We start from the raw sequence: 15,388 nt of genomic DNA, 5'->3' as shown, positions 1-15,388 counted from the left end.
CTGGAACAGAGCAGAGCAGAGCGGAAGGACCACAGCCGGGAACCGCTTCCTAATGAGCTGTGATATTTCAATCACTGTGAACGCTCCTAATTGCCTGTGTTTTTAGAATAGGAGGATGTTGCCAGGCAACCATCCCATAATAACACAGTTGCAGTGTGTTCTCAGGGTCACAGTCTGAGTAATCAAAATGGAATTCCGCTGGCAATTAATGACCACACTACAACGCTGGTGGACAGCGCCCATATCACTATTAGAGTTTACCATGACCATTCCAAGGAGAAAAATATCATCACACAGAAAGAAAGTTACAGACATTACAGAAAGATGTTTTCTGTGTGACCTGTCCTCCATTTGTAGGAAGAAAAAATTGAAGAAAGAAAGAGAAGATGAAAGGGGCAAAGACAAAAAAGGGAAGGAAAGAGGGGAAGAAAAGAATGAGAAGAGAAAAACGTATTTTAACATCTACTGCCAGGGAAAAAAACAAAACAGTGAATGCGCTGTTTGGGGCCGTTCAACCTGCAGAACCCTCACAGTTCTGTGGGCGGACCAACCGGTTCTAAAACCCAAACAAACTGTCATGGTGGATGATTAATGAAGCTGCAGCAAACCGATCCAGCCCTCGCGTTAGCTCAGCAGGAAAAACTGAGTGCTAAGAAGAGACTGGATGTCGGCGAAGAGTAGCGGTTTGGATTCGACCAGCTGAAGTATATGTAGTTCTGTAAACCAATATTTAACTTTAGTGGCAGGGTGTCCACTTTCAGAGATCGCTGAACACATACACATGCACACAAATACACTTGCTAATGTATGTGCATGTGTGTGAATGTCTGTAAGCGTGTGTATTAGTGAGATAAGTACTAGATAAGATATATTGATAGATAGATTGATAGATAGATCTTTCATTTATCAAACATTGGTCAATACAGATTAAATGTTCTCTCTACTTACTTAGTATTCTAAACTCCAATCTCAAGATTTTTTTGCTCGTTCTTCCTTTTGCCCCCAAAATGAATGCCCTCCTTTCCTGCAGCAATCCATCCACCGACTGTATAATTCTCCGGATCCCCTATCCCTTCATCCTGTTGTTCGTCCAGTAATGATCTACTGTATACATCAGTTGGATGCTGATCTAGTGTTTTTCCGGAGCAACATGACCTTTGACCACAAACAAATCCAGAGATCACACACCTATGGCGCATATGGTAGAGGAAGTGATGTCAAAAGACAGTAACAGATTTTTTTCCGTTGCGCATAATGTGCCATGTGGTTATTGGAGTGGTTGCTCTACTCCTAAAACATGATTGGATTTTTACAATCTACTCAGTAATATTTTTTTGTTTTGGTTTGTTTTAATGTTGTCTGCAAACATATTTCCTCCATGTGGGGTGCCGAGGCTAAAACTGTGTGACTCAATTGTCAGAATTTGTGTCTTAGTCGTCTTCATGAATAGAACCGCTTCCGGCCCTTCGTCCAATGCCAAAAAATGTAAAATACTTGTAACTCAATGGAATAAGATAGAGGTGAGAGAGTGAGGGATGAAGTGGATGAGGGACGGGTGTCTGAAGAGTGAGCCGTTTTGCTCCATTCTAAATCGAGTTGGGTTCAGCTCTCCCCGTCACTGGTGTGTTGACATGTTGGTCGTTAGAGTCGTTTCCACCATGAATGAGACGATAAAGGAAAGGTCACTTTGACGGGTTAGGAGGCAAAGCCAGCTGTGTCGATTGCCTAAGTTATTGGGCTCGTGTGAGAGGGTTTAAAAGGTGGTACAACTCAGTTAGCAACAAGGTAGAAACTTTAAACTAAAGTTTCTGAGCTGTAGAGTCTCTGGGCGGAAGAAGGGCCTGTGTGTTCCAAATCACAGTTAAAATAACAGCCAGTACTGCAGTATGCAGGTTTGATCTATTCGAGATCAGAGTACCAATTCTCTGGTCAATCTGTGGGCCAGGTGCTCATGGTTCTTGATTTCTTAGGATCCTTCTATCCTACGGAAAAATACTATAAATTTGACACCAATGGCCTTTGCCAAGGAAATTGAACAATATGAATGAATGCATGTTATTTCAAAATGTCTATTCTGTAGTCAACGTCCAATGGTCTCTCGCATTCTAATGAATGTTGAATCGGACCGTCACAAAAATCACAAAGTGCACTGAGTAGATGTCTGCTCTCCTTATAGTGCTCATTGTATCATCATTTGACATTTTTGCTTTCTACACGTTGGATTTCACAGCACAACTTTGAAATGGTTCCTGTTCATTTGCTATCTTTTCACCCATCCTCCTATCTATCTAGTATGAGAGAATGATTCCCCACCCTGAAAGCTAGATAACAGATTGTGAGGGGAGCCCTGTTATCCTGGGGACAGTGGATCACAGAGGCTCCAGTTTTATGAGCACAGGGAAACTGTTCCATCTGTCTACACCCCTTCCATCTTCCCCCTCTCGTCCTCCCATCTTCCCATTCATCCTCTCTGTGTAGACGGATGGTTCCCTATAATGTGTTTTGGAGGTTTCTGCGTCTTCCTCTGGGACAGAGGATCAGCTAAGCGGGGTCTCGTTGACACTGTAACCTTTCCCGTAGCTCTAATCCATCCAACCCCATCCCGTCAAGAAATACTGTTGCGCTAAACAAATCACAGACAATCCTGTGTGTGTTTTTACATCCTAACCTTGGGGTGAGATGTTCTGGCATCTGGTCGGTGGGCCCAGTTAACGGAGGGACATCGAGTTAAGACATGTCCAGGTCTCTGTGACCTGAAGGAAACTCTGTCTGTACACCTTCAGTCTCCCCTTTTGGTGCATCAGAAGGTATAAAACATCCAGATTTCACGTGGTCCTCACGTCATTGGAGGTCCAGAATTTATCAAAGCAAACAGCTGGCTGGGGGCCTGCTGTGTCTGATTTATCTCACTACAAATGCATGGTATCAGCTTCCAAGACTGTTTAAATTTCTGTCAAGGTAAATCAGGCAATTCTCCACGTGTTTATCACTGAATACCTAACGATCTACTGATGTTAAGACACAATGTCGTAAGAGATGATAATTGAGGAGTAAACTAAAGTGAGGGGCAGACAGATGAAAGAAAAGAACAAGAATATATGTAAAATATGAACAAATTAATATCTGGAAGGAGAATGAGATTCAAAAAAAAAAAAAAAGGAGAATGAGAAATTGATACTATATTGATAGTAAAGAAACAAGGGAAAATTCAAAAATTGAATTTAAATTCATAATAAAAAACATTTTATTTCAGTGGAATGTAATCAATAGGTTAATAATAATAGGCTAATGAAGTAAGAAAGAAACAGTAAGCTAGTGTGAGAAGGTGAAGGGGAGATTGAGAGAGAGAGAGAGAGAGAGACAGAAAGAATGGAGCAAGGGTGGGGGGCGCAGACTGGTCTACTCATAATGACTTCCAGGCTGAGTTTCAGGGGGCTGCTGTAACTACCGTCCTGATTAGGAGCAGCTAAACATGAAGACATGGAAAACCTCAACCCCGGGCCTCCACCCACTGCCACCCCCAACCCTCCACCACCCCCAACCCTACAGCACTCTGCTGTCAGAGCCACTTAAACACAGACACACAAGAGAACACTGTTGACCTAAGCGGATGCCGGAGAGTTTTGTTCTTAATGAAAACCTGGTATCCCCAGATACCGAGCTTGGTTGTAAATTACGGGACTCATTTATATTAGGTATGTTTTGAAGATTTCACAGTTATATTTAAGTCTTGATTTTATTCATAATAACTCCGGTGTGATAGTAAAGTGGATCAGTATCAGTATCAAGGTCAATATGAGCTTTGATGGTCATTCAGTAGTATCATATACTCAAATTAAGATGTTGCCATATTGTGAAATAAATCTGTAGTGTAATTGGTAATGTACCCCCCCCCCCCCCGCCCCATCCCAACTATCTCTCCTTTATAGTTTCTCTTGATAATGTCGCAACCTAAAATTTCCCATATTTATCTTATTCCAACCTCAGAATGAGGTTGAAAAATGTGACTTTAACTTGACAATTATTCTGAAAAGGTTAAAGGTGTAATCATTAACAATGGAAAATTAGTGGTAAATGGTGACCACTAAAGGAAGCCATAAGAACTTCACCAACATTGCCAAATGTGATATCTCCTACTCCACGGCATTTTGTCGCTGAATGTTTGTCTGTGCTTGAAACCGGTTTGGGGATATAAGCTGTGTAGCTCAGGGGGCGGGGATTGAGCAGAGATTAATAAGTGTGGGGTTGAGAGGTGAGGCCGGTGCCTGTTGGATGAGCTTGAAATATCAGCAGCCATCGAGATAACATGTGAGTTAACTGAGAAAGAAAAATCTTAAAAATCTTTTCCCGACAAATTTAGTCTGTTAAATATACTTGGATGTTGGATATGAGCAGGTTTGGGGTATGCATGACATTTAGAACGCAGAGAACAACATCAGGTTAATCAGCTGGATGAAAACATTACCCTGCATCAACAACTCCCGTTGCATTTTACATTCCTGTTGCAGTCTTTGCATTGGGACTATTCCATGTATATGTTGTTATATACATTTACGTTAAAGAACTTTATTACTGTAAATACACTCCATTATCGGTAGAGTATCACACTAACACTGTCACAGTTAGCGGTTTCAGCCCCTATAAGGTTTAACGGGCAGAGCAAGGCACTAGAACCGCTAGCTTTAAAAGGTTCAATTCCTGATGAAACTCAATGAGGAGACCATGGCACTAACACTGCCAATCTTAGGAGTTATTTTCTCTATGTATCATAATATGTATAGCATGGTGCTTACCCAATAAGAGTTATGAGTTAAGAAGGCTAAATCAAGTAATAGCAGAATACAGTAAAACTGTAATTTCCACTCAACAAAGTTCACTCAAATAAGATTTATTGTATATGGAACATATGTGTTTTTGTGTCTGGATATTAAAATGTTTTAGATGTTTATTGAAAAATAATGAGCAAAAACAGGAGGTTTGATGAGCCATAGCCTCATTTGCATGAAAGCTCATATTTTGGCATGTCTGTCAGCCAACAAAAAGTAGACAGTTGAATTTATAAGGAAGCTAGTTTGGTTACATGCTGAATGCATAAAATAAAAGAGACCAAAAGAACGAGACCAAAGACCAAAAAAACAGAAAAAAAAAAAGAACAATTACACATTCAAATACTGACATCAGCTTTTTCCTTTGTTCGGTGCCCTTCAACTGTTGCATCCCGATAATAATTCAGTCAAGTTGTGAGTAGGACATGAGAAAAGCTTAAATTCTGAAATATCGAACAATACAAGTAAACAACTATACTTGGACTGCAACAGATAAAGTATATTTAAGAAGCTTGGTAAAGACAAATAAGAAAATTAGATAAATTAATCTGCTTCACACATGAATTCCAGAATTTTTTTGGATAATCAGGTCCGGACATTGTCCAGAGTTGACCCTTCACACATGTATTTCACAATCGGAGATTGTCCGTGTCGGACGTGTTGACACCTACTGGAAATACTCTGTTTGGTTTAGGCGAAGGGCGGTGCCTGGGTAGAGCGTGCAGGAGGCAGGAAGTGATATGCAACGATACATGACGCATGTTTGACGCATAACGCATGTACTTCATCTATTTGGACGTATCTGTTATATAAACGAAAGAGTGGAAAAGAATATAAAGGATAGCAGAACGGAGTATGAAGCAACTGCACTCCGACCCTTCTTCACCCTCAGCGAGTGGGCGTGTTGATGTCATCATCAAAACGTTTCACGCCCATTCACTCGCTGTGAATTCGCCTGACAATCACCTGCTCTGTTCACACATAATGCTCAATCGGACATAACGCAGACTTTGTACAGGGGTGCTGGCGGGGTGAAGTCTGTTTAATGTGCGTTCGCACATACAGCTCCTCCGGGTAATGTCCAGATAATTTCAGGGTTGCAGTGCATGTGTGAAAGCAGCTTTAGACGAATTGTTCCACAATTGAAAAGTAGTGAAACGAATACAATTGAACATTCCGCATGTGCCTGATGCCATCTGATCTGGTCATCTTTTCATGCCTGGTCTGAAAATAGGGGTCAGAGTTTTTAGACAAAGAAGAGAAACACCTGAATACTCAGTGAGCATGCCTGGGTTGTTTATAGAACTGATAAAACGAAAAAGGGAATTTGAGTCAGTCACGTGCAGGGCGGCCCGCCGGGCTTAAGTTGAGCCTCCGCTGGGCCTATGTATCAGTGTTTTTTAAGCGTCCAATTCAAAAACACCGCCACTTATAGCCACATGCAGTTAAAGTGACGCTATTAGCGTCCGTGGAGACACAGTGGTAATTGCGCGAGACAAAAAAAAAAAAAAAAAAAGACAAATAAAAAACAGAAAAGCAACTTGTTGAAACTTTAAAAATGTCTTGTACAAATAGGTGTTACAAACGTTGACAAAAATGGTTCCATAATTCCTATGAAACTCAAAAGATATCGAAAAAACAACTAAAAGTTATGGGGAATAGAGATAAAGTGGTCAAAATTGTTATTGAACCACAGATGGCATCGAAGCTATATTAAACCAACGGTCATAACTTCTAAATAATAATATTAAGATTCAGTGACAACTAGAATTTCTTAACTAAAAGTTTAAATATATACACATTTTATTCATGCAATAAATGAACTGTCTGAAGAGTAAGTTTTAGAATAGATTTACTCATACTATGTTTTATAGTCACTGCACATAAACCAAAAACTTTCAGCTGCCCCTGAAAGTCAATGAGTCGTATCATTAGTCGTAAACCCATCAGTGGATCCGTCGTCGCACAGATTATTAACTTTGCCAGATGGATGATTGTGATCAGATGCAAAACAAGCTAAAATTGCACTCAGCACCAAAACTTTATGGCTGTGTTTGCGCTGGCATATCATGAGTGCACGCTAAGACAGTGCAGATTGGGTGCAATTGATGTGCAATTCATGGTGCTATTAGCAGCCACAATCCATTTCTTTGTGAATTCGCCCCGCAGACTTAAAAAAAAATAATAATATATATATATTTAAAGTATATTGTATATATATATCGTATATATATTTATTTATTATTATTATTTTTTTAATGTTAAAATATTTTAAACAAAATGTAGTCTTTTGTACTCTATGTTTATTCACATAGTGAATAGTGCAGGGTTAGGGTTAGGCTTTTCTCCCGAGGGAGATGTGAAAGGCACAGCCATCTCTGCTGAGCTGAGCAAAGCCACGAACTTTGCATCGCGGATGGAGGATGCAGGGAGGATAATGGGGTTTCGGTTGTGACCTACCATCACCTTTAGTTAAGCCTTACCCAGATGGCAGATTGAGAGGAAAATAAGTCGGTCAAAGGCCCTGTTTCTACTGCTGGGCTCAGCGATTCAAAACATTGCCTATAGATTTAAGCAGTAGCAGAAGGACTTGACAGCCTTCCCGTCACTGAAGGCTAATCCCAGGGGGGGAATTCAGATGTTATAGCAGCAGAAGTTGACAGAACAGTACAATAATAATAATAAATGTACAGAAATAAACATAACTTTAAGCAACACTAAGTAACTTTCTTTAAATTAAAATAACAGCTTCAAAATCATTTTGATGGTACACTGACTTGTAATATGAAGAATGGCACCTCTATCTTTCCCACACACCCCCCTGAACGCTTGTTCTTGCACTATGTAACTTTGGTGTTCGGGTATGAAACCACGGGAAAAGTGTGTACGCTTTACGGCACCACGTCACTTCCTTGATATTTGGCTCTGGTAATTATCGTTTTGCCTGGGAAATTTAATAAAAATGAAAAAAAAAAAAAAAAAAAACAGAAATTATAAACTTGCCAGTCAAAATGTCTGGTAATGATGCTCAAATAAAACATAAGCGCTCCGCCTCCCCGACGGCGCGGATGAGAAGGGCCAGTGGTGCTCCCAGGCAGCCGCACCTCAGCCGGGCACGCTGGCACTCGCATGCTTTGCGCCATGGGGTTTGTTTCACACTCTGACTCGCATGTTCGAGCCAATCTGCCAGGCTGAGCACATCTGGTGCCTACACCGGTAGCAGTGGGCCAATCCCCAGGCCCTCTCTCCCCACGGGTCTCCCTATTTTCGATATCGTCCAAGCCTATTACATAGGCTACGGATAGGATTTTATTGCTCAGATCCAATTTTTTTGTTTGGATGTTAACATTATTTTTTGAATGAGGCCAATATCAGATTCCAGTGTGAACTGGTCACGGCCCTGAACCGATTGCATGCGCAGTAGTAACCAAGAAGCACGCAGCATGCTGTCGTACGGAAGTTAACATGGCAGGCAAAGTCACCGGTGGTTGTCGGGCAGCTTGGGACCGTGTCCCTCAGCTCAAGCTTGCGGATTAAATCTTTGAATCCAGACAGGGGCACGTTTGGTTTTTTTTCGTTTCGTTCAATAAGGAAATTTAGTAAAAAAAAACACATCTAAAATAAAAATGTGCGCAAATTTCCCCCTGATCGCTCCCTCAGAGGACACACACACACTATTTTAGATCCGATGCTATTCATAAAACCCGCCGAGCATGGGTGCCCCCTCGCTGGGTGGGTCTTATTACCTATTTATATATCTGTTATTTATTTTCCCTCTCCATGTTGCTCAAAGGTGGCAGGCGGGCGCAGTGTGCCCCGTTCTGCTTAATGTACATGTATTTTGTACGTGGGGTGGGTTAAGAGAGCTCTAGAGTAAGAGTGCTCTTTAACTCTTCAGACTGAGGTCGCCTTGCTAAAAATCAGACCTGTATCTGACTTAGGACCACATGTGAAAGTGCCTCAAATCAGTCACATGAGCAAAAAAAAATCGGATTTAGGCCACTTTTGCCTGCAGTGTGAACGTAGCCATAGTGCAGCTTTAACAGGGAGTAATACTTGTACAGCTGACTATGTTAACTTGTGAGCCCAATATGGGCCGGTGGCATATATGCTAAAGTGTGAAGAGTATATAGCAACAGTGGGAGCAATACAATGTAATATTAGTACTAGTGTTATGTTGAAATATGCAATTGTATGGTACAATATTCTGGTATATAAATATAAATCTATGTATAGCCATATTGTAAAGTATCTATAGTATGGTGACTATTAGTGTACAATAACACTGTATAAGTGAAAATTCAGGAAACACAGTAGTGCTGCTAATGCTAAAAGTAATACTAATAACAAAAAAAGTAATTAGATAATAATACTACTGGTAATAATAATAATAATAATAAAAATCAGTAGTAGTAATATTAATTTGCAGAGCCAACTGGTGTAAGAATACTAGAGGGGGAGTAGAGGGAGAGATAAGCTCTGTTGAAGCATAGGGAGGCAGTGGACAGACAAAAAGACAAAAAAGGAGGAGAGGAAGGATGAGTGATGGCAGCTCCAGCTCTCAGAATGAAGCCTGAACTTCTAAGGTTCAAACCATGGCTCCTGCGCGGCACTGTGTAGGTCCGAGCCTTGCCGCCACAAAATAAATAAAACACTTGTGTGCTGAACTGTGGTGAGATATTGTACAATGTGGGAATTGTACACACACTACAGGTCTGAAGTGGCTTCAAGATGGTCCGACAGGGGATCTGGGATTGAGAAACAGCTTTTGTTGTGGCCAATGGTTCTGTCTTGAGACATCGACACACACTATAAAACTAGTGATAACCATAGATGAAGGGAACCGCAATGTGGTGTGTGTGTGTGTGTGTGTGTGTGTGTGTGTGTGTGTGTATGTGTGTGTGTGTGTATGTGTGTGTTCTTTTCTTGGAAAGAGTACACAGGCGATAAGAAATTTTCAACAAAAACCTTTGGAACCAAGTTGAACTTACATACACTTATAAAGGCAGATGGAAGTGGCTGACATACACACAAACAAATATAAATAGTCAAACAGACAGGCACTCAGTCAAACAAGAGCCACACACACACACACACTGAGTCATAAGTTACAGGACAACAGTACCAGGTGGTGATGAAAGCTGGTGTCTTCAAAACACAAACACACAAATTCACACACAAGCACGCATGGTTGAAATTTAGTTCCAAGAGGCCACATCAATGGAGGACTTTGAGGAAGCAAACCAACAGGATGTAAACTGGGTTTCGAAGAACTGCAAGGAAATCAGACTGACCAATGTGGAATTTGGACCACAATCGCCCCTTCACCGCCAGCCGAATTACTGCGTGTTTATTTTTTTTTCCTTTCTTTTGCATTTCTTTCTTTATTTCTCCTGTCTTTCTACCTTTGTTAGAGATCAAAATCACAAAGGAAGAATTAAATTAAAGAATGCATAAAAACATCACACAGAAAACACCAGTCAACGGGGCTGAACACACAGACAGACACAAGAACAGACAGTTAACTGAAACTTTCTGAATAGGTTTTCCATGAAAAGGTCTTCCTGCGCGCGGGCGCGCGCACGCACGCGCACACGCACACGCACACACACACACACACACACACACACACACACACACAGATGTGTTTGTTGACCGATGGGATTTAGCTGTTGATTAAAACAAATGGCTGGTAATTAGCAGAGCTGCTGAAAGGGGTGGGGCTAAGACATGCTTAGGCTCTTATAGGCTGGGGAACATGCCGATCAGCTAATACTGACTCGTATTTGGAAGGTAAAAAGTAATCAACATAGTAGGCCTCGCCATATCACAGATCAAGATGTTGATACAGAGGGATGAGGAATCAAGGAGAAACTGGAAGAGAGCAGGACAAAAAAAAAGAGCTTGATCAAAAGAAAAGGTTTTGTACGATAAGAATTGAGCGAAAAGACAAAACAAAAATCGTTTTTCTTTTGTTTACTTAAGCATTGCCTCGTTTTCTCTCTCCTGCTCTCACACAAACACACACACACTGAAACAAAAAGCTCATATGTCCTGTTACTTTGTACTCATTCCAGAACATACACAACTACGCAGGCGCATGCACACACACACGCACACAGTAAGTAGGTCATTACAGTGAGGCCAGGTGCCATGTTATCCCGACATGTTGCGTCAGCAGTGGCCATGATGACTAAGGTGTTTTTATGTTCCATAAGGGCAGCAAGTTGATAGCTAAATGAGTAGGTATAAGGTTAGCAGCAGCAACGACAACACCAGTTAAGGTATAAAGTTAGCGGCACCAACAACAGCACCAGCAGCAACGACAACAGCAACAGCAACAGCGCACAATCGAAGACGTCACCGGGACCGGAAGTGGTAGCTGTCACTGGAACCAGAAATCTCCTCGTATTGAGTCAACGGTGTGTACCATCTCATCTCAACGAAGTAAAGCACAGCAAAGACGTCACCGGAACCGGAAGTGGTATCCCTCACTCGAAACGGAAATTTCAACTGTGTGCACCATCTCATCTTAAATCCAGTCACAGTCCTTTAATTAGCATCCCTAAGTTACGGGTCAAGTTTTCAATCAGACCTCGGGAGGGAGATCCTTTTGACTCTCTCTCGCCCGAAAACACACCCTTCTAATGATCATCTAACTATAATATCACAACAGAAACAACCATAGCAACAGAAATAGCAGCAACATCAACACCAGCAGCAACACCAGCAAAACCAAAGCAGGAGCAACAACAGCAATTCACACGCAAAGACCTCACCGGACCCGGAAGTACAAAACAATGCACAAGCTCTCACCGGAACCGAAAAAGTCACTCAGGTTAGAGATATTACAGATGTTGAGTTGAGGTACAAAGTTAGAGATATTTAAATTAGGGTATAAGGTTAGAGATGGTTAAGTTTAGGTATAAGGTTAGCAGCACCAACAACACCACCAGCAGCAATAACAACACTAGTGGCTACTGTACCAGCAGCAACAATAGCAGCAGCAAAAACAGCAGCAACAGCAGCAGCAACAGCAGCAGCAACAGCGCACAAGCGAAAACGTCACCGGAACCGGAAGTGGCAGCTCTCACCCAAACCAGAAATCTCATCTATATTGAGTCAACAGTTCTCAGGAAAGCAACACACAGCAAAGACATCACCGGAACCGGAAGTGGCAGCCCTCACCAGACACTGAGATTTCAACTGTGTGCACCATCTCATCTAAATCCAGTCACGGTGGATGGTTAAGTTTAGGTATAAGGTTAGCAGCAGCAACGACAATACCAGCAGAAATAATAGCAGCAACAGAAAACAGCAGCAGCAATAGTAGCAGCAACAGCGCACAAGCGAAAGCGTCACCGGAACCGGAAGTGGTAGCTCTCACTGGAACCAGAAATCTCCTCATCTGTATTGAGTCAACAGTGTGTACCATCTCATCTCAACGAAGTAACGCACAGCAAAGACGTCACCGGAACCGGAAGTGGTAGCCCTCACACAAAACTGTGTACACCGTCTCATCTTAATCCAGTCACGGTCCTTTATTTACCGTCACTAAATTACGGGTCAATTTTTTCATTCTGACCTCGGAAGGGAGATCCTTTTGACTATCTCTCTGAAAACACACCCTTCTTATTATCCTCTCACTGTAATATCACAACAGAAACTACAACAACAGCAACAGAAATAGCAGCACAGCCACAAAACAACAACAGCAGCAGCAACATCAACTCCAGCAGCAGCAACAAAAAACAACAGCAAAAAAGACAACAGCAACGCACACACAAAGAAGTCACCGGAACCGGAAGTGGTAGCTCTCACTGGAACCGGAGAAGTCACTCAGGTTAGAGAAGGTTAAGTTGAGGTACAAGGTTAGGTCTTTAAGTTAGGGTATAGGGTTAGAGATACTTAATTTTGGCCATAAGGTAAGCGAGGGTAGGTTTAGATATACGGTTAGCAGCAGCCATAGCACCAGTAACACAGACAGACAGACAGACAGACAGACAGACGTCAGTCTGTCAGTCAGTCATAGACCGTAGTGAACAGCAAGGTTTTTAACCTGCTTTTTAAAGTATTCATTGTGGGGGCCTCTCCCAGGTCCCTGGGTAGGGTGTTCCATTTACTTGGGGCATAGATACAGAAAGCAACTTCTCCTGGTACGAGTTGGTACGAGGGATAGTTAAAAGACCACTGCCTGTGGAGAGTTCTTGCTGGTTTGTGTATAATTACCATTTATTTTATATACTGAGGTGCAAGGCCATTTATAGCTTTATATACAAGAAGCAGAGAACCGATCGCTTTATGCCACTCATTCAATATTATCCAATATCGGCCCAAGCTTACAAAGCACCTCAACATAAACAGCAATGGACAATGGTTCATAGAGTAAAGCCCGTCCCCACCGCTACACCCGTGCCATTTGCACATAAATGGGAGACATGAACATGTGCAAAGTTCACTGCGGTCCGACTGTGTGTGTGTGTAACTGCGTTGGATAACATGGGAATCCAAAAAATACCAAAGACAGATGGATTTGGATGTGGACAAAATTCGATCACTCAATCAAAACATTATTTTGTTTTTTAATGAAGTAAGGTGCTGCATACTGGCTTTACAAGTTCAGCTCTGATAAGAGATAAGTCAACACACCAGTAAAATCTCAAACTCTAAATATTGGATTATCTCTACCGATACATCTATTTATCCACCCCTCCGTCTATTAGCTCCGTCAATCCAAAAATGTATCCATAACACTTTCCCAGTACAACCTTATTCACATTGGACTAGTTTTACATTGGGATGTGTTCCCCATCATTTCAGAAGTCATCAGTTATCCTAATTCCCTGCCATACCACGGTAGGCAATTTGCAAAGTAAATTGTAAAGGAAAAATTCCTTTGCAAATTACCCACCGTATTTTGGACTCTGGTGTCATATGACTATTGACTCATGTAATTTAGGGGTGAAGTTGTGTTTTCCAAGGAATTCCTCAGATTTTCCGCAGAGTATTTCAACATTTTCTGGAAAAAAGCTACAGAATTTGCGGTGGAAATCACAGACCATTTTTGCTGCATTGGGAGAGAAGAAGAAAAACTCAAAAAGATTACAGTAAGATAAAAAAGGATAAAAGCAATTCTTCTTCGTCTTCTTCTTCTTCTTCTTCTTCTTCTTATTATTATGTCATTTTATGTTTTATTTGTATCAAAGGATACATTTTGGTGAGCTATAGACATTTCCTATCTTTCAGGAAAGTCTCACACATCATAAGAACCCTGTTTGGGTGCGTTCTTTTGTGTGTGTGTGTGTGTGTGTGTGTGTGTGTGTGTGTGTGTGTGTGTGTGTGTGTGTGTGTGTGTGTGTGTGTGTGTATGTGTGTGTGTCTTTGTATAAGTGAGCGGAGGGAACTTTAGGGTGAGACACCAGCTTACTGACCTGAGGGTCTGAGAAGACATTCTGGATGCTGTTGATTGGCCCAACAGGAACACCAGACCCTTTGAACGTCCTCAGCCAATCAGCTGTGCTCTCCTCTGCAAACCTAGGACAGACAAGAGAGCAGAGAGAAGGGAGGCAGTGAAAGGCGGTTAACCAAAACATAATTTCCATATTTGATCTCGGTTCCAATTATCTATCATGTTTCATAGGACAATTATACACGTTTTATTCATGATGTTGTCAGCCACTGTATTTTGCTTTGTATATATTCCCCTACAGTTGCAATCCTAAGCATAGCCATCTTCTGTTGAGTTTCTTCTGATTATCTGGGTGCCTTTTTTGCGATATGAGGGCTGTAGTTAAAATTTTCCTCTCCAACATGTGGGCCTGTAAAAAAAAAAAACTTTCAGACTGTAACTGCGATGAAGGGCTATTTCAATAAACCTGATTTTACTTCAGTCTCTCAGGAAACGCTTCAGGCTCCAGGTTCTGATGTGCTTCCCTGTTAAACACACTAACTTCCATTCCCCGCCAGTGTAACCTGAATACACTGCAAATAATAAACACACACTGAAATGTACTTTTTCTATCAACATATACACACAAACTGACACGTACACACAAACTGTGAGAGCTAACACACACACACACACACAGTCAGTTACTACCTTGTCTGTTCTGTTACATTGTGTGTGTGTGTGTGTGTGTGTGTGTGTGCGCGTGTGAATACCTCTGGGACAATGTGTGTAATAGTTGCGTGCGGTGTTTGACTCTGAGCTTGTTGGTTCTGTAGTTTGGTTCTTTTGTTAGACCTGTCAGACTCAGTACCTATAAAAAAACACAGAAACACAGCATTTTCAGTATCAAACACATGGCTGGGCAATATTGAGAAAATATAATATAATACAATATTTATTGACGACCACCAGCGTTGGAAATTGGATGATATTTTGACTATTGGTGCTTTAATGAAACATTTACACACAAGACAGACTGTAGATGAGATAAAATCCTTAGCAATGTGGATATTATGACCAAGCAGGTAGAGGCATTGATTAGAACAGCTAGAACAGTCTATGGTGTTGAGCAAATTGTGTTACTTTACTGTAATACAGCCATTTAACTATATTG

The 15,388-nt window shown here is 41.4% G+C and overlaps 1 protein-coding gene across 3 annotated transcripts in view; it reads right to left on the bottom strand.

Annotated features, from left to right (window-relative positions):
- sugct (succinyl-CoA:glutarate-CoA transferase) overlaps positions 1–15,388 on the bottom strand; it is a 92,854-nt gene that overhangs the window by 43,001 nt on the left and 34,465 nt on the right. For all 3 annotated transcript variants that reach the window (XM_080019876.1, XM_080019878.1, XM_080019877.1), the window contains exons 11-12: positions 14,988–15,085; positions 14,258–14,360 (exon numbers count right to left, since the gene is read on the bottom strand). In XM_080019876.1, the coding sequence (XP_079876002.1) occupies positions 14,258–14,360; positions 14,988–15,085 (201 nt within the window). The remainder of the gene's footprint in view (positions 1–14,257; positions 14,361–14,987; positions 15,086–15,388) is intronic.

The sequence above is a fragment of the Zeus faber genome (assembly GCF_960531495.2).
Source record: "Zeus faber genome assembly, chromosome: 19".
Taxonomy (NCBI): Eukaryota; Metazoa; Chordata; class Actinopteri; order Zeiformes; family Zeidae; genus Zeus; species Zeus faber.
The sequence above is the reverse complement of the archived record's forward strand: the minus strand, read 5'-3'. Positions and strand labels throughout refer to the sequence as shown.